Raw genomic sequence first — 22,735 nt, 5'->3', positions numbered from 1 at the left:
TGTCAACAACGGAGCAAAACTATGACGTGGGCAATCGCGAACTTCTAGCCATGAAGGCAGCTTTTGAGGAGTGGCGTCATTGGCTTGAGGGAGCGAGACATCCATTCCTGGTGCTGACGGATCACCGCAACCTTGAGAACTTGCGCTCAGCCAAGAGACTAAACCCCAGGCAAGCTAGATGGGCACTCTTCTTTACCCGATTTGATTTCTCTATCACCTACATTCCAGGTTCCAAGAACATCAAGGCAGATGCGTTGTCACGTCAGTTTGACAGCGCTCCACAGGATACCTTGCAAGACCCAATTATCCCACCCACCCTCATCGTCGCTCCAGTTCAATGGGACATCATGTCAGAGATTGCACAAACACACGAGCAGAACCCGCCTCCCGCTGCATGTCCCAACGATCGTACCTTTGTGCCGCCAGGGCTCAGGGAGAAGGTAATTCGATGGGTACACTCCTCTACAAGCTCCGGTCACCCGGGAATCACCACGACAACCAGGCTAATAAGGAACCGATTCTGGTGGGACTCGTTACAAGCAGATGTTGCAGACTTCGTCAATGCTTGCCACACATGCGCCGCAGCAAAGACCCCAAAACAACTCCCAGCAGGTCTATTACAACCACTACCCATCCCTCAGCGTCCATGGTCTCACATAGCTATCGACTTCGTTACTGATCTACCACCATCTCAAGGTAACACCACTATACTAACTGTGATTGATCGGTTTTCCAAAGGATGTCGACTAATCCCTCTACCTAAGTTACCCACAGCCTTCGAAACTGCTGAACACCTGCTTCAATACGTATTCAGATACTATGGTCTTCCAGAGGATATTGTCTCAGACAGAGGACCTCAATTTACGTCAAGGGTATGGTCAGCTTTCTTCAAATTGTTAAATGTTAATATAAGCCTCACCTCTGGTTACCACCCAAAGTCTAATGGACAAACTGAACGCCTGAATCAGGAGATATCCAAATTCCTCAGAATGTACTGCCAGCAGAACCAAACAGACTGGAGTCGCTTCCTTCCCTGGGCGGAGTATGCGCAAAACTCTATCCTCAAACCTGCTACCAAGTTAACGCCATTCCAATGCATCCTAGGATACCAACCACCACTATTCCCATGGTCCGGGGAGCCATCCGAGGTTCCTGCAGTAAACGACTGGATTCAACGCAGCGAGACCATCTGGAACCAAACTCATGTACATCTCCAACGAGCAATAAACAGGGTCAAGGAACAAGCAGATCGTCATCGCCGTCCTCATCCTGACTATACACCAGGACAGTGGGTGTGGTTATCCACTCGGGATCTACGATTACGGCTACCGTGTAGGAAGCTCAGTCCCAGGTATGTGGGTCCATTCAAAATAGTCAAACAGATTAACTCAGTTTCATATCGTCTAGAATTACCTGCCACTTACCGCATCTCTCCCACCTTTCATGTGTCTCTGTTGAAACCGGCTGATGGTCCGAGGGTGGAGCAAGAGTCCAGTGAAGCAGGCCCCCCACCAATGATCGTGGATGGCGAGGAGGCGTTTTCCGTGCGGGAGTTGCTAGATTCCAGACGCCGGGGGCGGCAGATCCAGTATCTGGTCGATTGGGAGGGGTACGGCCCGGAGGAGAGGTCTTGGGTCAACTCAGAGGACATTCTGGACCCCAACCTAATCAATGACTTTCATAGGACCCACCCGGAGAAACCGGCCCCACGACCCCGAGGAAGACCCCGACGTCGGATGTGCGCCCGCGTCAGGAGCCGCTCGCAGGGGGGGGGGCTCTGTCACAACCGCTGGTGAAGATCCCACCGTCGGCCATCAGAGGTCGCGCTCACCAGAGTACTAACTCACTCACGGACTTCATTTCCCATAATCCCACATGCCGGGACTGATTACCATCCACCTGTTCCCCATCAACTGGCCTATATATTCTCTGAGCACACACACACACACTGCGAAGTCTTGTTCTGCCCCGGCGACATTTCTGAGCGTTTTCCCATTGTTATTTCTGATCTGCCTGTTTACGAACCTGCCTGTTTATCGACTCTGATTCTTGCTGCCTGCCATCTTAACCTGTGTTTGCCTGGACTCTGGTTATTCGACTGTTTGCTGCCTGCCCTGACCCTTGCCTGGTATGATTAAGATTTACGCCTTGCCTGTGATACTACTGTTAATTCTTGGCTACCGACCTCCGCCTGTTATTACTGTGAGTTTGTGTGTTTCCAATAAACTGCACATGGATCCCAATCCACCTGAGTCCTCGTTACACTGTGAGATGCGTTGTGGTTCTGATGTGGAAATATGATCTGATCTTGGAAATATTTTCGCTTCTGTAATAGAACAAAAGCAGTTTATATTGCATCTAAAATGTAAGTGACTAATTTTAATTAATTGTTTATGGAACTGTCATGAAATCAGTGTCACATTTTCAGTCGTGATGGTATTCAGGAAAACAGCACTCTTGGTCGTGCCATGTGATGTTTTTTAACTGTATTATACGTCATTGTCACATGATTTCAGTTTGACACGCGATCCAAATCATGAATCAGTACGCTGATTCATAACCGTTCTAAATTTTGAATGGCTATTATTTATTCTAATTAATAAGTTGCTTGGAGCATCCATTCCGACTGTAGGGGTGACAGTTGAGTGAGGTGGAGGCAGCTTTCCTGCGAGTGGGTGTGGTTTCAGCACAGCCAGCAGACATGCCCCCAGTGTTTGAGAGCAGAGAATATCTCTTATTTTATTTACTTGGCGACTTTTTTATCATCCAAATTTGGCTGGGTGGTTAATAACATATTTTTCTGTGGTGTGAAAAACTATGCAGATGATATCACATTGTTCTGACATTATGCATAAGAAAAAGAATACCATGTGTAAAATTAAAAATAGAAACAGTTGTAACGAAAATTACATTTAAAAATAAATAAAAAATAAAAATATAATACAAAAATAAAATAAAGATATAATTGTGATAAATAGATCCCTGTCTGACTAATTCTAAATTCGGTTACTCCTATCCGAGAGGGAAGAGATGGAGCAGGTTCGCAATGTCTCCTGGACCTTACAAGTCGGTCCACGAAGGGCTCCTGTAGGGGACATTACCTTTGCCCCGCAGGGCTTTCCCCTTTCTTGAGTCAGCTTTTTTACACTCTCTGCTACAACAAGCAGAAAGAAGCGAAGCACACTGCTCTCCTTTTCCAATCTCTTCCAGTCAGACAGGCCTAACCAAAAGTTATAATCAACAGATGTATAAGAAATAGAAATATATAGTTGTAAAGAAATTTAATTATAATAAAATGATGATAACCAAAGATAAGAACAAAGGTAAACTAAGACAGTTATAAAAATAATAAAAAGATGATGCATAAATAAGGTGCAATCAGTCGGACGTACAATGGCACAGTGCTCATTCAGTAAATGCACAGCTAAACAGATGTGTTTTGAGTCTGGATTTGAATGTGGCTACTGTTCGAGCACATCTGATCTGTTCAGGAAGCTGGTTCCAACTGCGGCTGGCATAATCATCTAAGTACACAAACAAAAAATCCAGGTCTCGTAGGATCGAGTTCATCATGCGCTGACAGGTTTGTGCTGCATTTTTCAGTCCAAAAGGCATCCACAAAAAGACCAAATGGTGTTATCACTGCCATTTTTGGCATGTCCTCATGGAAGACTACCACCTGTTGGTATCTCAAATAAGGTTCACTTTCGAGAAAATTGTTTACCCAGCCAGTTGAGCTGAAAAATCCTTAATGTTTGGAATTGGGTATCGGTCAGGTGTGGTGATGTCATTGAGTAGACAATAATCTCCACATGGGTGGTAACCATAATTTACTTTGGGGACTAAGGTTGCCAGAATAATAATCATACACGGTGTGTTAATAGGCCAGAGGAGAACTGGCACCCCGACTTAGTCTGGTTTCTCCCAAGGTTTATTTTTCTCCATCATGCTCTGATGGAGTTTTGGTATATAAATAAAGTTGATTGATTGATTGATTGATTGACTATGTGGAGGGACGAGGCCCAATAACTATTAGAGCGTCACACTATACCCTTTTTTTCCATGTTGACAAATTTGGCCTTGGCAATTGCAAGTTTCACCGGATCTAATCGTCATGCCCGGGTATGGACTGGTGGCCCGGATGTGGAGATATGATTTATGACCTCATGGTTGGCCACTGTTGAGGAGAAAGTGGGTTTGGTGAGACTTAGAAAGTTACTGAGCAGTTGGGTGAACTCTAGTCAGTCATCTATCAATGTGCTGGACAGAGTGGTCGTGGGGAAGGTGCTCCTTGAACAGGGTAAGACACTGAAATCTTTCGCTGTACCCAAACAGCCGTTTTTAACATCAACCAACAAGGCAAGGCAAGGCAAGGCCAGTTTATTTATATAGCACATTTCATACACAATGGCAATTCAAAGTGCTTTACAAAGAAATGAATTTAAATAGTGATAACATGTGCATAAGAAATAAGAATACCATGTGTAAGTATTAAAAATTAGGGATGGCGAAAACTAAACATTTTCTTGACCGACCACCGAGCCTCATGAGCCGGTTGAAACACGCCTGGCCGTGCCTGCAATTCCGCAACTCTGTCGCATCTCTCTGCCGCTCTGCCTGCCGCTCTCACACACACTGTCCCGGCGCCGCCGCCTCCCTTCCAATCACATCACTTTTTTTAAATCCCCTACAGCGCGAAACATGAGTGCCACAAACGTGGCGCCGAGAAGCTTGTTTGTAATCGGAGGACAAATGGCTCCTTAGTTTCGAAATGGTTTGGGTACAAGGTGATCGCTTAAAAATAAAGGCATTTTTCTAGCGTTAGAAGCTCATTTGAAACATTGCCTCGGCTCGTTTAAGAAAATAACAGCTCCGGAGAGACGCTGCTTTGGTTCGAGGTAGTGCTAACAATAATAAAGCAAGATGATGATCAACACCTTATGTGTTACCACTGAAATGTAGATGTAATATATTTACTGTCGTCTACCCTGGCTCTAACCTCAAGTGTTTCAGCCTGTTTACTTTTTGCAAACCTTGTGAGCGCGCAAACCCAAACGCTGTGACCTCACGCCAAATGATTTTATTGGTTTATTAAGTACAAACAGGTGAGTTATGTAAAATTGAGTGTGAGGGATTTGTTCACTTCACACAAAAAGATTTTGGAATGAGACTCTAACTGTAGTAGCGTTTAGTACACTGTCTATAATAGCCTAATTTAGAGATCACTTTTTTTTAGCCGACAACCGACCGCTTTGATCGGTTAACGTTGATCAACCATCGGTCAACCATTGGTCAAATGGTCATCGGTTAACATCCGTATTAAAAATAAAAACAAGGATAATTAAAACAGTTGTAAAGTTAATTAAAAAAAATAAAATGGTGATAAATAGATCCATATATGCCTGATTTTCTAAATTTGGGTACTCCTATCTGAGATGGAAGAGATGAAGCAGGTTTGCAATATCTCCTGTACCTTACAAGTCGGTCCAAGATGGGCTCCTGTAGGGGACGTTACCTTTGCCCCACAGGGCCTCCCCTTTCTTGATTCCGCTTCTTTGCACTGTCTGCTACCACAAGCAGAATGAAGCGAAGCACACTGCTCTCCTTTTCCAATCTCTACCAGTCAGACAGCACTAACAAAAATTGTAATCAACAGATTATTAACAGGCCATTAGTGCACAGGAAGTCTGCACCCAGGAGGGGCCTGCTCACATCCGCCAACACAAACTCCTATGTAAAACGTTGTCCATTGAAGCACAGTGGAAATAGTTGCTTCCTATTGGTGCATATTTTGCCTTGAATGGCTGCCTCGAGCGATGAGCCAACCTTGCCTAAACATCTGTCCATTGTTGACGCAGGCAGGACATTAACCTGTGCCCTGTATCACACAGGAAATGTCAGCCAGATAATAGTTTGTGATGAACAGTACGTAAGCAGTGTTGTTAGCTACTATACAACTGACAGTCAGCATGTTGCGGATCCCATTAAATATGCATGGAGGACGGCACTTTTTGGCTTTCGCCCCAAAATGAGCGTGAAAAAAAACATAGTCCTTGTTTAGCTGTCTGCCTTCAGAGTTAGCTGTTCATCAGAACCTTGTGCTGCAGCTCTCAAAACAGATGTAGTTACTACTGTATCAGTTGCTGTATACTTGTGTGATGCTGCCTGATATTATGTCTGCCAGTTGTGCTAGTTTTCTGTAGTCAGCCACTGTGCTATTTGCAAGGGAGGTACAAATGTTCTTTGGTAATTGTTGCAAGAATAATTCTTTAAACAGAAAGCATGGCTTATGCTCACCCAGCAGCGTTAGCATGTGGTATATTAACTCGGACGGCCATGAATCTCCGAGGCCAGGCAGAGAAAGCAAACAGTGGGCTCTTTCAGTCTCTGATAAACAGAAATTCTATAGCCGATATGCCTTTAGTGCATAATATTTATCCCAATCCAGGGGATTTTAAAGAATGCTAATACCTTGCACGGCTATGGAGCTGCTGAGGGCTGCGACAAAATAATAGTATCTCGTGTCATCTGCGGTTATGTCCCGTAAGGCGAACTGAGCTTTGGCTTGAGTGAACCATACAGCTGCTTGTTGCTCCCAAAACTCCAGCAGCTTCAGAGATACAACTCATCAACATCACAAATAAGTTATTTGTTCTGTGTCGAGGTCACCAATGTAGCTTTTCAAGCTATCAAACTCTCTTACTTCTTAACTGACTCTTACACTTCTTAAAGGGGACGTGCCAAGTATGTACAGTCTTGTTCAAAATAATAGCAGTACAATGAGACTAACCAGAATAATGAAGGTTTTTAGTATATTTTTTATTGCTACGTGGCAAACAAGTTACCAGTAGGTTCAGTAGATTGTCAGAAAACAAACAAGACCCAGCATTCATGATATGCACGCTCTTAAGGCTGTACAATTGGGCAATTAGTTGAAAGGGGTGTGTTCAAAAAAATAGCAGGCAAATAGCAGGTTTTTTCTGGGATTTAGCAATCCTGTGAATCACTAAACTAATATTTAGTTGTATGACCACAGTTTTTTAAAACTGCTTGACATCTGTGTGGCATGGAGTCAACCAACTTGTGGCACCTCTCAGCTGTTATTCCACTCCATGATTCTTTAACAACATTCCACAATTCATTCACATTTCTTGGTTTTGCTTCAGAAACAGCATTTTTGATATCACCCCACAAGTTCTCAATTGGATTAAGGTCTGGAGATTGGGCTGGCCACTCCATAACATTAATTTTGTTGGTTTGGAACCAAGACTTTGCCCGTTTACTAGTGTGTTTTGGGTCATTGTCTTGTTGAAACAACCGTTTCAAGGGCATGTCCTCTTCAGCATAGGGCAACATGACCTCTTCAAGTATTTTAACATATGCAAACTGATCCATGATCCCTGGTATGCGATGAATAGGCCCAACACCATAGTAGGAGAAACATGCCCATATCATGATGCTTGCACCTCCATGCTTCACTGTCTTCACTGTGTACTGTGGCTTGAATTCAGAGTTTGGGGGTCATCTCACAAACTGCCTGTGGCCCTTGGACCCAAAAAGAACAATTTTACTCTCATCAGTCCACAAAATGTTCCTCCATTTCTCTTTAGGCCAGTTGATGTGTTCTTTGGCAAATTGTAACCTCTTCTGCACATGCCTTTTTTTTAACAGAGGGACTTTGCTGGGGATTCTTGAAAATAGATTAGCTTCACACAGACGTCTTCTAACTGTCACAGTACTTACAGGTAACTCCAGACTGTCTTTGATCATCCTGGAGGTGATCATTGGCTGAGCCTTTGCCATTCTGGTTATTCTTCTATCCATTTTGATGGTTGTCTTCCATTTTCTTCCACGTCTCTCTGGTTTTGCTCTCCATTTTAAGGCATTGGAGATAATTTTAGCTGAACAGCCTATCATTTTTTGCACCTCTTTATAGGTTTTCCCCTCTCTAATCAACTTTTTAATCAAAGTACGCTGTTCTTCTGAACAATGTCTTGAACGACCCATTTTCCTCAGCTTTCAAATGCATGTTCAACAAGTGTTGGCTTCATCCTTAAATAGGGGCCACCTGATTCACACCTGTTTCTTCACAAAATTGATGACCTCAGTGATTGAATGCCACACTGCTATTTTTTTGAACACACCCCTGTCAACTAATTCAACTAATTGCCCAATTGCACAGCCTTAAGAGCGTGCATATCATGAATGCTGGGTCTCATTTGTTTTCTGAGAATCTACTGAACCTACTGGTAACTTGTTTGCCAAGTAGCAATAAAAAAATATACGAAAAACCTTGATTATTCTGGTTAGTCACATTGTACTGCTATTATTTTGAACAAGACTGTATGTGTGTGTATCAGTGATGTGTGAGTTGTTTGTATCTGCTGCTATAGTTTAACATTTATTGTCACAACACAGTAACGTAGGCTCTTTCTTTTCTAATTGGATGTAATATATATTTTTGCTTCAGTTATATATTTAATATGTATTTAAACACTTCAGTTTAGGGACAAATTCCCACTATTAACTAGTTGCTCATTAGCATGCATATTACTAAGATATTGGCTGTTTAAATACATATTAATGCCTTGTCCCTTAATCCTACCCAATTCCTAAAATTAACAACTACCTTTCCAACTATTAAGCAGCAATTAGGAATTTATTGAGGAAAATGCCATGTTAATTAGTTAATGGTGAGAATTGGACACTAATCTAAAGTGATAATTTTTTTTTCTCGAAATGTATCTTAGGCCTATTATTAAAAGTCTCTTTATTACTCATCAACTGTTGGACAGCAAACAGATCCTTTACATCATGAATGTGAGCTTTTTGTGCCACCTTGTGGATAAATGATAACTATACAATACAACTCCTATTTAATCACTACAAAGTTTTATTGCATTGTTTTTTATATATATTTTCTTTCCCCAATGTGACTGGACCACAAAGCGAGTCATAATTCGCTCATTGTGGCAAAAGCCAGCAAGCATTGTATGGGTCAATATTATTGATTTTTCTTTTATGCCATAAATCATTAAGATATGAAATAAAAATTATGATACATGAAGATATTTTGTACATTTCCTACAGTAAACATATAAACTGAATTATATTAGTAGTAATATGTATTGCTAAGGACTTAATTTGGACAACTTTAAAGGTGATTTTCTCAATATTTATATTTCTTGCACCCTCAGATTTCAGATTTTCAAATGGTTGTATCCTAAAAAAACATACATCAATGGAAAGCTTATTTATTCAGCTTTCGGATGATGTATACATCCTAATAAAAAAGAAAAAGAAAATTACCCTTATGACTGGTTCCGGGGTCCAGGGTCACAATGTGCCTGCAGTGTGACAAATGAAACTACAAACATGTGCACAAATATATATTAACAAATATTGTAAATGCATATAAACAGCATGTAATAAAATACGTCAGAACAAGGATAGGCAGATGATCTTATTTAGAAATATTTAACCTATTGACTTTTAGACTCATCCTCTTACTCTGGACCTGCCATTTGTGAAAGAACTGTCTGATTTCTTTGATCCTAATGCAGTAGATGAAGGGGTTCACTAGTGGTGGAAGCAGACTGTAGAACATGACCAGGGCGATCTTATGACTGTTGTTCATCTGGGTGTTTGGTATGTTAGAACTGGTGTAAACCACAAAACGTGGCACATAATAGATGGTAATGATAGTCAGCTGTGTGGCACAGGTAGAAAAGGCTTTCATACGACCATGTGCATTTGCTATTCGAAGCACAGACAGCAAGATACTTCCATAGGAAAAGATGATGAAAGATAATGGCACAAGAAGCACAAACATTGCAACACCGTAGGAAATGAGATTCTGGCGGCTGACATCTGCACAGGCAAGCTGGTTCATAGACAAAGAGTCACAGAAGCAGTGAGCGATCATATTAGGCCCACAGAATGGCAGTTGCACTGTTTGCATTGAGCTGATGGTTGGGGCAATCATTGCAGTAACCCAGGAAAGCCCTATTAGAAGTCTCATAGTGCGGTTAGTCATTAAAACAGGGTATCTTAGTGGGTAACAGATCGCCAAAAACCGATCTAGAGCCATGATCATCATAATAAGAGAGTTTAGGGTCCCAAAATAGTGAATCAGCTGCCTTTGAAACAGACAAACGTAGAAGGGAATATAACCGTCATTAAACCAGTAGCGAGAAATAACTTTTGGCAGAGCAACTGTGCAAAAACCAATATCAGAGAAGGACAAACTCAGCATGATAATATACATAGGCTTATAGAGGCTGCGTTCAGTCACAAACAGGATCACAATGAGAGAGTTGCCGGTGATTACAGCGATGTAGATGCACAACAGAAGTGCTGCCATCAGGCTGTAGTATTTGGGCAGGAGTCCAGGGAAGCCCATGATGAAAAACTCTGTTACAACAGAAGTTGTAGTTTCGTTTGCCTGTGACATACTAAAACATACAATGAGCATCTGTTTATACATGACATTACCTCGCAAAAATTGCTTTGATTTTCTCTTTTTTTTAATTTTTTCATAAATATTTACTTTATTTGAAACATTTAAAAATGCTTAAATAAAATTATTTTAAAAAAGTTCACTTACGAAATTGTACATTATTGTAAATTATAAAATATCTTATTTATTAATAGTTTTTCGTAAAACAAAATGTAAAATGTACATTAATTATAGAACATAATTTTTTGACCAATTAAAATTAATTAATTTCCCTACACATTCTGTCATTTCAAATATTTGCAAAAATCGAAATGTTATTTTGGTTTGTATTTCAGCTGATCGCATGATTACCTTGATTATTCCTCAGTCAACTTATGTGACATCTGCTAAGAATCTTCTTCTTAGTGTATCATGTCTCTCAGTGATCAGTGCAGATGCTTGTGCTTTCATTATTTTATAGACGTAGAATCAGTGTTTAAGCCTGTAGGGTGCAACACGTCATGAAGGATCATGTTTTGAATCATTTGATGTCGTGAAACTGGGCTGGCCTTTGGGGTTTGGGGCGTGGGGAATGTGTTTTGCCAGAAGATAACTATGGAATGAAGTTTGGCTTGGTTCCACTCCCCTGATTGATATAACATTTATTTGCACAACACAAAAACGTCACCACTTTCTTTTCGATTTTAGTGTAAAACAGTGAGGAAAATAAGTATTTGAAAACCCTGCTATTTTGCAAGTTCTCCCACTTGGATATTAGCCTGGTTTTACCAGACTCTCGTACATTTCATTTGTACATAGAGTCTGGCCACTCTCCAGTGACAAGGGTTTATTTCCGCGAAGGCGGGCATCCTGTTGAGGTTTAAAACTATTGGATCTGCCCTGAGCCACTCTGGATGTGCCATAACCAATCGCTAACGTTTGGTCGTGACGTATGTCATGCGCCCTTCGCCTGTTTCACTCATGGAAATCCGACAAAATAAAAGTGCACATGTGGATGCCACCTCAGTAATAAAACTATAGGATAAAACCTAAAACTGGTGCATTCGGATTGTGATTTATTCACGCCACACGGCCACAGTGGAGAGGAGAGTTTTATGTTCGGGAACGCGGCGCTCACGTGGTCCGTAACATCATTGTATGCTGTAAATAAAATGCCATATGTTTGGTATGATAACAAATGCTGCTATAAATAACGGACCGATTCAAATGTTTAAGTGCTTTTATTTTAATTGGTTTGAGCGGTGATGAAATATTTTGCTCTTCTAAATACTTGGCAGCATTTTAAGGAAATACAAGTCTATAAATGCATCCTAATAACAGCAAAGCAACCGTATAGTGTTCTGCAGTGGTCAAAAATTATTACAAACAGTGAATTTTGAAGTGATATATTGTTGAAAACTCAAGAGATGTGGATTTGGACAGCTGCTACATCAACATGACCTTGCGTTTATCAAAAGCAGTAACGTTAGGTAACTCGGCCGGGGATTTTTCCGCGGGTGGTGAGAGACGGACGGCAATAAAATAACTGACCAGTCTCTGTAAATTAAATGATGGTAATACTTTCCGACCCCACGAGAAACAGTTACCATCCGAATAGCTTCAGCCAACTCTTTCATCACTAACGAAGCGATCTGGAAAATCAAACTTTCCCCGAGTTTACCCTGTTGGAGGGCCACCAACAAACCCCAGCAAGACTGTTATTGCTCCGGCTTTAACTTCTGGATATTCGGCAGCGGTGCCACAATGCAATGAATGGTTTAGTTTGCATCTTTCTCCGCCGCCATTACTAAACTACATCTCAAACTAGTGCTCGACATCAACGTCATCGTTCTCAGCCACTCCCTTTGTTCGCTGATTGGACCAGTAAAAATTTGTTCGGAGAAAACCTAAGATTACACAGCAGTCCCAGACGTAGTACTGAAGGAAAATGAAAATTGAGCGGAAGTACATAGGAGGGCAGAGCCAGGCTACTTGGATATCATGGAGGGGTCTGAAATTGTTATTGTAGGTTCATGTCCACTGTGAGAGATATAATCTAAAAAAAAATCCAGAAATCACAGTATATGATTTTTTAAAAACTATTTATTTGTATGATACAGCTGCAAATAAGTATTTTAACAGCTGTATATCAGCTAGAATTCTGACCCTAAAAGACCTGTTAGTCTGCCTTTAAAATGTCCACCTCCACTCCATTTATTATCCTAAATTAGATGCACACATTTGAGGTCATTAGCTGCATAAAGACACCTGTCCACCCCCTACAATTAGTAAGAATCCAACTACTAACATGGCCAAGACCAAGGAGCTGTCCAAAGACACTAGAGACAAAATTGTACACCTCCACAAGGCTGGAAAGGGCTACGGGGAAATTGGTCCACTGTTGGAGCAATCATTAGCCTGACAAGCCAGACCCACATCAAGATGTTTGGTCTGGAAACTCACCATTGACAGGGCTCAATCCGAGGGGCGGGATTAACGGTTGTCTTTTAAACTCCCTCTGCACGCGATAGGATAGCGCTAACACCAACCAGAGCAACGAAGGTGAAACAGAGCTTGTTGATAGATTAAGCATTCGGCGTATCCGGTCAGCAAAACTCAGAACACAATCTTCCCTTTTTAAGAATGACTTCAGTGCCGTTCTTTTCTCAGAGAAAAGCTTAACTTCAAGTCTTCCAGAGTCGCGGTCAAAGCTAATTCGAAAGACCGCCGCTCGCCAGTTTCTGTGTTTACTAGAAGCACTCAAACGCAACTCGGCCGTCGTCATTATGGCCCCGCTCACCGACTCTATACACGATGTGATTGGCTCGGCAAGAGTTAGGCGAATACAGCTCAGATGGGTATTGAGAGTTGCTAGACGACACTCACGGTCAGATTAAATTTGCTGCCGCTAGGGTGCGTCTAGATTTCTAGGCTAAGCAATCATTAGAAAATGGAAGAAGCTAAACATGACTGTCAATCTCCCTCGGACTGGGGCTCCATGCAAGATCTCACCTTGTGGTGTCTCAATCACCTAAGAAAGGTGAGAATCAGCCCAGAACTACACAGGAGGAGCTGGTCAATGACCTGAAAAGAGCTGGAACCACCTTTTCCAAGGTTACTGATGGTAATACATTAAGACGTCATGGTTTGAAATCATGCATTGCACGAAAGGTTCCCCTGCTTAAACCAGCACATGTCCAGGCCCGTCTTAAGTTTGCCAATGACCATTTGGATGATCCAGAGGAGTCATGGGAGAAAGTCATGTGGTCAGATGAGACCAAAATAGAACTTTTTGGTCATAATTCCACTAAATGTGTTTGGAGGAAGAAGAATGATGAGTACCATCCAAAGAACACCATCCCTACTGTAAAGCATGGGGGTGGTAGCATCATGCTTTGGGGGTGTTTTTCTGTACATGGGACAGGGCAACTGCACTGTATTAAGGAGAGGATGACCGGGGCCATGTATTGCGATATTTTTTTTAGGGAACAACCTCCTTCCCTCAGTTATAGCATTGAAGATGGGTCGAGGCTGGATCTTCTAACATGACAATGCCCCGAAGTACACAGCCAGGATAACCAAGGAGTGGCTCTGTAAGAAGCATATCAAGGTTCTGGCGTGGCATATAGCCAGTCTCCAGACCTAAACCCAAAAGAGAATCTTTGGAGAGAGCTCAAACTCAGGCCAGAAACCTGACGGATCTAGAGAAGATCTGTGTGGAGGAGTAGGCCAAAATCCCTCCTGCAGTGTGTGCAAACCTGGTGAAAAACTACAGGAAACGTTTGACCTCTGTAATTGCAAACAAAGGTTACTGTACCAAATATTAACATTGATTTTCTCAGGTGTTCAAAATCAAATACTTATTTGCAGCTGTATCATACAAATAAATAGTTTTTAAAAAATCATACATTGTGATGTCTGTTTTTTTTTTTAGATTATGTCTCTCACAGTGGACATGCACCTACGATGACAATTTCAGACCCCTCCATGATTTCTAAGTGGGAGAACTTGCAAAATAGCAGGGTGTTCAAATACTTATTTTTCTCACTGTATATGTTTTTGGTAACACTTCAGTTTAGGATTCAATTCCCACTATAGTTGCTTATTAGCATGCATATTACAAGGATACTGGCTGTTTATTAGGACTTATAAATACATATTTGCCTTGTTCTGCATGCACATATTTTACATCTCTTAATCCTACCCAATTTCTAAACTTAACAGCAACTTTTCTAACTATTAAAAAGCAGTAATTGGGAGTTTATTGAGGGAAACGTCATAGTTAATAGTTAGTTCATCATGAAAACTGGACACTAATCTAAAGTGTGACCATATTTTTTCCCCTCCAAAATATCTTACACCTATTATTAAGTCTCTTTATGACTCATCAACTGATAGACAGCAAACAGCTCTTTTACACCATGAATGTGAGCTTTTTGTCACCTTGTGGGTAAAGAATAAATACACACTGTAACTCCCATTAAATCACTTCAAACTTGTATTGCAATGTTTTTAATATTTATTTTCATGTAATATTATTAATATTAGTACTATATTTTAAAGCAAATATCTTAAATAATACAATTTAAATATATATATTACAGTTGATGAATCTAACTGGAGGATTCATCATTTTGAGACTCCAAGGTTGTAGTAAGACACTTGTGATTGTCTCATAGAAAACACTTTTTAAGCATATTTTATAATGAATATAAAACGATAATGGATTTAATAATGTTTTTAAAATGCTAGAAATTACTGGTTTTGTCGTCCAGGGTCACAAATGTGCCTGCAGTGTGACATGAAACTACAAACATTCCATGTAATGTAAATGGCTGGATAAATATATAGGCTATACATAATGTGTATTCATATATTATTAACACATATTGTAAATGCGTATAAACAGCATGTAAGGAAATACGTCAGAACAGGGATAGGAAGATAATCTCATTTAGAAATAGTTAACCTATTGACTTTTAAACTCATCCTGTTTCTCTGGACACGCCATTTGTGAAAGAACTGTCTGATTTCTTTGATCCTTATGCAGTAGATGAAGGGGTTCACTAGTGGTGGAAGCAGACTGTAGAACATGACCAGGGCGATCTTATGACTGCTGTTCATCTGGATGTTCGGGATGTTAGAACTGGTGTAAACCACGAAACGTGGCACATAATAGACAGTAATGATAGTCAGCTGTGTGGCACAGGTAGAAAAGGCTTTCATACGACCATGTGCATTTGCTATTCGAAGCACAGACACCAGGATACTTCCATAGGAAAAGATGATGAAAGAGAATGGCACGAGAAGCACAAACATTGCTACACCATAGGCAATGAGATTCTGGCTGCTGACATCTGCACAGGCAAGTTGGTTTATAGACGTAGAGTCACAGAAGCAGTGAGCGATCATATTAGGCCCACAGAATGGCATTTGCACTGTTTGCATTAGGCCAATTGTTGGGGCAATCATTGCAGTAATCCAGGAAAGCCCTATTAGAAGTCTCATAGTGCGGTTAGTCATTAAAACAGGGTATCTTAGTGGGTAACAGATCGCCAAAAACCGATCTAGAGCCATGATCATCATAATAAGAGAGTTTAGGGTCCCAAAATAGTGAATCAGCTGCCTTTGAAATAGACAAACGTAGAAGGGAATATAACCATCATTAAACCAGTAGCGAGAAATAACTTTTGGCAGAGCAACTGTACAAAAACCAATATCAGACAAGGACAAACTCAGCATGATAATATACATAGGCTTATAGAGGCTGCGTTCAGTCACAAACAGAATCACAATGAGAGAGTTTCCGGTGATTACAGCGATGTAGACGCACAACAGAAGTGCTGCCATCAGGCTGTAGTATTTGGGCAGGAGTCCAGGGAAGCCCACGATGAAAAACTCGGTTACAACAGAAGCTGCGGTTTCGTTTGCCTGTGACATACTAAAACATACAATGAACATCTGTTTATGTAGATGACATTACCTTCCATAAATGGCTTTATTTGATTTGTGTATTCTCAAAAAGTTTAAATATTACTGTTGCAACATTTAAAATACTTAAATATTATTATTTAAATTAAGTTAACTTAAAAATTATATATTATTGTATATTATAACATATCTTATTTATAAATAGTTTTTCATAAAACAAAATGGAAAAATATATATTAGTTATGACTAATTATGAATAATACATTTTCCTGTCATTCTGTCATTTCAAATGTTTGCAAAAATCTAAATGTTATTTTGGTTTGTATTTCAGCTGATCGCATGATTACCTTGATTATTCCTCAGTCAAGTTATGTGGCATCAGCTAAGAATCTTCTTCTTAGTGTATCATGTCTCTCAGTGATCAGTGCAGATGCTTGTGCTTTCATTATTTTATAGACGTAGAATCAGTGTTTAAGCCAGTATAGGTCCAACACGTCATGAAGGATCATGTTTTTAATCATTTGATGTCGTGAAACTGGGCTGGCCTTTGGGGTTTGGGGCGTGGGGAATGTGTTTTGCCAGAAGATAACTAAGGAATAAAGTTTGGCTTGGTTCCTCTCCCCTAAATTATATAACATTTATTTGCACAATACAGAAACATCAGCTCTTTCTTTCTAAATGGGTGTAATATATATTTTTGGTAACGCTTAACTTTAGGATTCAATTCCCACCATTAACTAGTTGCTTATTAGCATGCTTATTACTAGGATATTGGCTGTTTATTAGGGCATATAAATAGATATTAATGCCTTGTTCTGCATGACCATATTCTACATCTCTTAATAATCCTACCCAATTCCTAACTGTTGAGGGAAATGCCATAATTAATAGTATTTTCCCCCTCCAAAGTATCTTAGGCCTATTATTAAAAGTCTCTTTATAACTCAACTGTTAGACACCAAACAACTCTTTTACACCATGAATGTAAATTAATACAGTAAGTGATACCTGCACACTATAATTCCTAGTGATAGTTCACCCAAAAATTAACCCAAACCTCAGGGAGTCAAAACGACTCCCTCAGACGTCCCGGTTCCTTGTTGAAAATAGCAATTTTCTCACAATTTACAAATAATTGGAAACATTTGGGATATTGTAAGAACTCATCTGAACAAAATATATAACACTGGCCTGGTGGTTTCTGGATATTTTACTGCAAAAATACAACATAGTTCACCTTTAAAGGTCCCATTCTTTGCGATTCAATCTTTCAAACTTTAGTTAGTGTGTAATGTTGCTGTTAGAGCATAAATAATACCTGTAAAATTATAAAGCTCAAAGTTCAATGCCAAGCGAGATATTTTATTTAACAGAAGTTCCCTTTCAAAGCCTACATCGAACTTTGGTTTGGACTACACCCCTGCACTTCCTGCTTTAATGACGTCACTAAAACCATTTGTTGGCGAACCCTCCGCCCACAAGAACACGCAAATTTGGGGGCGTTGTCCTTTTGCTCTCGCAGGTCGAGAGTAGGAAGCGTTGTTTTTGTAGAGTGTGTTTGTCGTCATGCCATTGAAACGCTGTTATTTTCATCCCGGAGTCAAATCACCTTTGTTTGGCCTTCCCACGGACGATGTACGAGATCAGTGGCTACAGTTTATGGTTAACTCGGTTCCGGAAAATTATAATCACAATTTAAAACTATGTGCAGCACATTTTGCTGAGGACTGCTTCCTCAATCTCAATCAGTTTAATGCCGGATTCGCAGAAAGATTATTCTTAAAAGACGACGCAGTTCCCTCTTTGTCTGGAGAAGGCGTTGTTTATGGTGCACAACCGGTAAGTGTATTTTATTATTTAAGTTGGTCCGTTTAACAGTTTATATAACTCATGACACAAAGTGCAACGCTGTTTAGCTTTGTTAACTAACGTTAGATGGTAATTGAAACTAATCCGAAAAACTTAGCATATAAAAGTTTAGTAATTCATTCAGACACCATCGATTGTTGGTGTTTGTAATGATCAGTTTAAACTACTGAATAGACAGCTTACCATTCTGAAACATCCAGCAAAAGTCTTTCCTGATCAGGTTGTAATCGATCCTCTTCGATATTCTCCAGGTCTGATTCCGACTCAAATTGATAAGGCAATATAGACATTTTTGCAATAACATTGAGCGCGCGTATCTACCCTAAGAGGCGAGACCTTTCCGTGCAACGTGCACTAAGCTGCTGTCCAATCACAGCGCGGGAAGCGCTGGCGTAATCAGAATTCGTTATGTGTTTCTGAAGGAGGGACTTCATAGAACAAGGAAATCATCAGGCCGTTTTTAGGACAGAGGAAACAGCGGTATACAGATAAGTAAATTGTGTGAAAAATACTGTGTTTTTTTTACACGCGAAAACATGAACTCATGTTATATTGCACACTGTAAACATAATCAAAGCTTCGAAAACACGCGAAGAATGGGACCTTTAAATATGATTATGGTGTATGTATGTATATATATATATATATTTCAGTTGATAAATCCAACCAGAGGTATCGTCTTTTTGAGCCTCCAAGCCTACGGTAGTCAAGTCAACTTTATTTATATAGCGCTTTTACAATGACGATTGTTTCAAAGCAGCTTCTCAGGGTTAAACAAGCCCATCGCACACCGGTCTCGTCTCGCGGCCATGTGACGGGAGCATGAAAGGAGGAACAAGAGCTGCGGAAGAGACCGGTGTGCCACGCAGCTGGCACTTGTCAACATTAATCACCGGCCCGCTCTCGCGGTCCCTCGCCCCGCTGCCTGTCACACCACAAGGGGGTTAGAAATTACTTAGGCTGTGTCCGAAATCGCCCCCTATACCCTTAAATAGGGCACTATTTGAGGGGACAGCCATTTGTAGTGGTGTCCGAAACCATAGTGGACGTTTTTGAGTGCACTAATCCAATCCCACAATGCACCGCAAAAATGAGTGTACAGGTGTACAGCCGATGTAGTAGGCTACGAGCAATGGAGGAAGAGGCTTGTTCGATGCAGCAGCGCTGCGCAGACCGATCGGCTCATAAATACCGCGAGAGCGTTTCGAGAGCAAACGACTCCTTATGCTTTTGAATCGCTCTCACTCTCAACGCACTGTGCGAGTCGAGCGCTGAATGAATTACCGCTGTCCGATTCGCCCTGTATACCCTCATTCATTCCCTACTCCACTAGTTCACTTAAAGGAGTGAATGAATACGAGTGAGTGAATTCTGACACTGAAGGCGCCGGAGATAATGCTGTTTAGTTTGAGATTTGCTTGTTTGTTTGTTAAAATAAAATGAATGCACAGTGTGGTGATTGCTTTGTGTCACACGCAGACATGCTTATACCTGCACGAGTATTTCCGCAAGATTTCTCATGTCACATGTGCTCCTATTTTTAACCCTATAGCGCTCTTGTGTGGCAGTAGGCTTGTTCGACTTCCCCTAGCGATGCGCAGACCGATCGGCGGCTGACTTGAAGCAGTGCATGCCGGTTAGAAATTTTGTCCCACTTGAGACAGCGCAGATGGCACGTGACTGTGACGTATGTCAACAAAGTACCGCAAGAGCGATTCGAGAGCAGCCGGCTGATGCAGCCGCTGCAGATTCTCAAGGGTGGCTGCAGGAGGCTGCTCGAGCTCTGATGACGACACAGCTGATCCACGATTGGTCGGATTCACCGCATGACAGCGACCACGTGTGTTTCGTGTGTATTCTAAAACCTTATGTTACACTAATGCTCACAAATCATTTATTTATCACAGTAAAACCTCTTTTCATGTAGTCGCGACGTTATATTGTCATGTTTATCAAACTAAAACTGATAAAAACCGTTGACAACACTTCATTGATAGTGTATGTTTATATGTTGAACTTTAATCTTGTCCAAATAGACGCTTTATTAAACAGTACATAAAGTATTGGATGAAAATATCATTTGAAACATCTGTGTATTTGAGAAATACTGCATTTATTTAACTTCAGCTGTGATAAAGTTTGCAAACGCAGTGCAAGCGTCACCACGAGAAGCAGAAAGTGTCCGACTTCACGTCTCCGTTTGCAGCTCCTCCCCGACTGCACTCGGCTACTCTCGCCGATCGCATGCATCCAGCCGCAGCCGATGTCGAACACACCTACTAACTTACTGGGAAAGGGTTATGTAAGGAATAATAATAAAAAATGTTATATATATATATATATATATATATATATATATATATATATATATATATGCATATGCAAAATACGATGTGGGTCATCGCGCCTGGCCCACCTTTACAGGTACCATGCCCTGCACCATCTGTGGGCCAGCGGCATCGCTCTCTCCACTCTCCTCTCCTTCTTCCCTTCCAAGGCACCAGCGGGACTATGCCGAGCGGGACCGTCCTCCTTCCTGAGCCAAGTCAGGCCTTGGCCACATACCTGAACAAGACTTGGGTGGCTACAGCCGGTCATCAGATGGGCACCCCCCTTCATTGATGTTTCATCAATTTAAGCCCATGACACCTCGGGAGGGCTTGACAGCAGATCCAGCGTCCTGGCTCTACCCCAGCTGACCACCACCCGTCTCTGCTGTTGTTGATCCTTCCCCAGGTTGGCTCCGCCACCGCACATCTCGCTGTATCCAGATCCATCGGGATGCTGTTTCTGCCTGTTTGGTGACATTGGCTACCAACCGCTTCCTGGCCAGACCCTCGATACCCAGTACTCCAAGGGTTCTCCAGAGTGACTGCCCAGCAAAGCCCCTGCAGCCGACCTCCACGGGCAGGTTCCAGGCCTTCCATCCGTTTTGCTGGCTTTTGAGGACAAGGTCTTGGTATTTTTTGAGCTTACGCTCCTGTGCCTCCTCCATCCTCTCTTCCCAGGGCACTGTTAGCTCTATGAGCACCACCTGCTTGATACCTTTCGACCAGAGGACAATGTCTGGTCTAAGGCTTGTGTGGGCTATTTCTTCTGGGAATTTTAGCTGCTTTTTCAGGTCGGCCCTCATCTCCCAGTCATTTGCTGAAGCCAAGATCCCTCTACCCTTTCGTCCTGTTGCAATGCTTTCTCCTGGCCTGACGAAGTGGATAAAGTTAGGCCCGTTAGAAATCTTCTTCACCTTCTTCCTCGCCTGCTCTACGCCATCTGCCAACTGGGCTAGAATCTTGTCATGTCGCCACCTAAATTTCCCATCTGCCAAGCCTAACCGACACGATGAGAGTACATGCTCGAGGTTAGCTGTTTTTCCACAAAGCTTACAATTGGGGCTCTCTGCTAACCCCCACGTGTGGAGATTTGATGGAGTAGGCAGAACATCATACACAGAACACATCAGAAACTTTACTCGGTGTCCTTCCATACTCCAGATGTCCTGCCAGGTCAGGGCCCTCCCTCGTACTCCCTCCCACTTTGTCCAGCTGCCCTGTTTCTTCATGGCTACAGCCTTGACATTCCGAACCTCCTCTTCTGCCTTTCGAACCTCCATCTGCACCATAGTACGCCGCTTCTTTGGGTCGGCATTGTTCCAGCTCACTCTAGTGGAGCAGCCTAGTCCAAGTCTGCCCTGGGCTACTGTCCCCACGATATCTGAATGATGCAATCGGACCTCTGCCTCTGTCAGTGCTCTGCTAGCTGACCACTTGCGGCCTGTCCTGACCACAATGCCTGCCTGGCGTACTCTTTCGTCTTTGCTGTCTCGCAGCATCATGGCCTGACGCGTCTTTGTCGCCTTAAACTCCTCCACCACTGATGTCACAGGCAGCTGTAGCTTGCTGCCTGTGCTATACAGCCCGATGGAGCAAAAGCTTCTTGGGACCCCCAGCCATCTTCTCAGGTAAGTGTATATATATATACACACACATACGTATATATACACACACATATAAATTTACGGAAAACCCAGATTTATATACAGCAACAGTTGGCTAGTGTAGGGGTGAAAAATCGCTTTTCCCATCAGATATCAGATTGGAAAGGTATTTATTTTCAATAAAAATAAAGAAAATATTATAAAAATGGAAATAAATTGTCTGTTTAACGTGTTTAATTCACCACGTCCTAACACTTATTAGAGACAATACAAGTTAATGGGTCTATATATAATATAATTGGTCTTGTCCTTCTACAATGGTTGATTCCGCTGTGGATGCCATCTGCTGGCCAGACGCAGGAATTCATTCGACGTGTGGCGCGATCTCACAGTGCATTGTGGGTATTCTTTAGGAGTCGAGCGAGCGTACAATGGTTGCAAACTCGTTATTGTGAGGACAGAGACGGAGGGAATCTTATGCAAGTAAAAGTTTATTAAAATAAATAGCAAGAGAGAGAGAGAAAGAGTCAAAATCCACAATGGGTCTCAGGAACTGTGATGTT

General features: G+C 41.6%; 2 protein-coding genes across 2 annotated transcripts; both read right to left on the bottom strand.

Moving 5' to 3' along the window:
* Nucleotides 1-9,463: 9,463 nt before the first annotated feature.
* On the bottom strand, nt 9,464-10,453 carry or30bu1 (odorant receptor, family 30, subfamily BU, member 1). Its single transcript, XM_067433284.1, has one exon. It carries the CDS (start codon nt 10,451-10,453, stop codon nt 9,464-9,466), a length of 990 nt encoding a protein of 329 aa, XP_067289385.1.
* Nucleotides 10,454-15,388: 4,935 nt separating this feature from the next.
* On the bottom strand, nt 15,389-16,378 carry LOC137062981 (olfactory receptor 2AT4-like). The gene has a single exon (XM_067433957.1). It carries the CDS (start codon nt 16,376-16,378, stop codon nt 15,389-15,391), a length of 990 nt encoding a protein of 329 aa, XP_067290058.1.
* Between the last annotated feature and the right edge of the window lie 6,357 nt (nt 16,379-22,735).

Source organism: Pseudorasbora parva, chromosome 23 (assembly GCF_024679245.1).
Source record: "Pseudorasbora parva isolate DD20220531a chromosome 23, ASM2467924v1, whole genome shotgun sequence".
NCBI lineage: Eukaryota > Metazoa > Chordata > Actinopteri > Cypriniformes > Gobionidae > Pseudorasbora > Pseudorasbora parva.
This window is presented reverse-complemented; position numbering and strand designations above follow the sequence as displayed.

Coding starts and splice junctions, on each gene's coding strand:
- LOC137062981 (XM_067433957.1), bottom strand. CDS start 16,378: ATGTCACAGGCAAACGAAACCGCAGCTTCTGTTGTAACCGAGTTTTTC.
- or30bu1 (XM_067433284.1), bottom strand. CDS start 10,453: ATGTCACAGGCAAACGAAACTACAACTTCTGTTGTAACAGAGTTTTTC.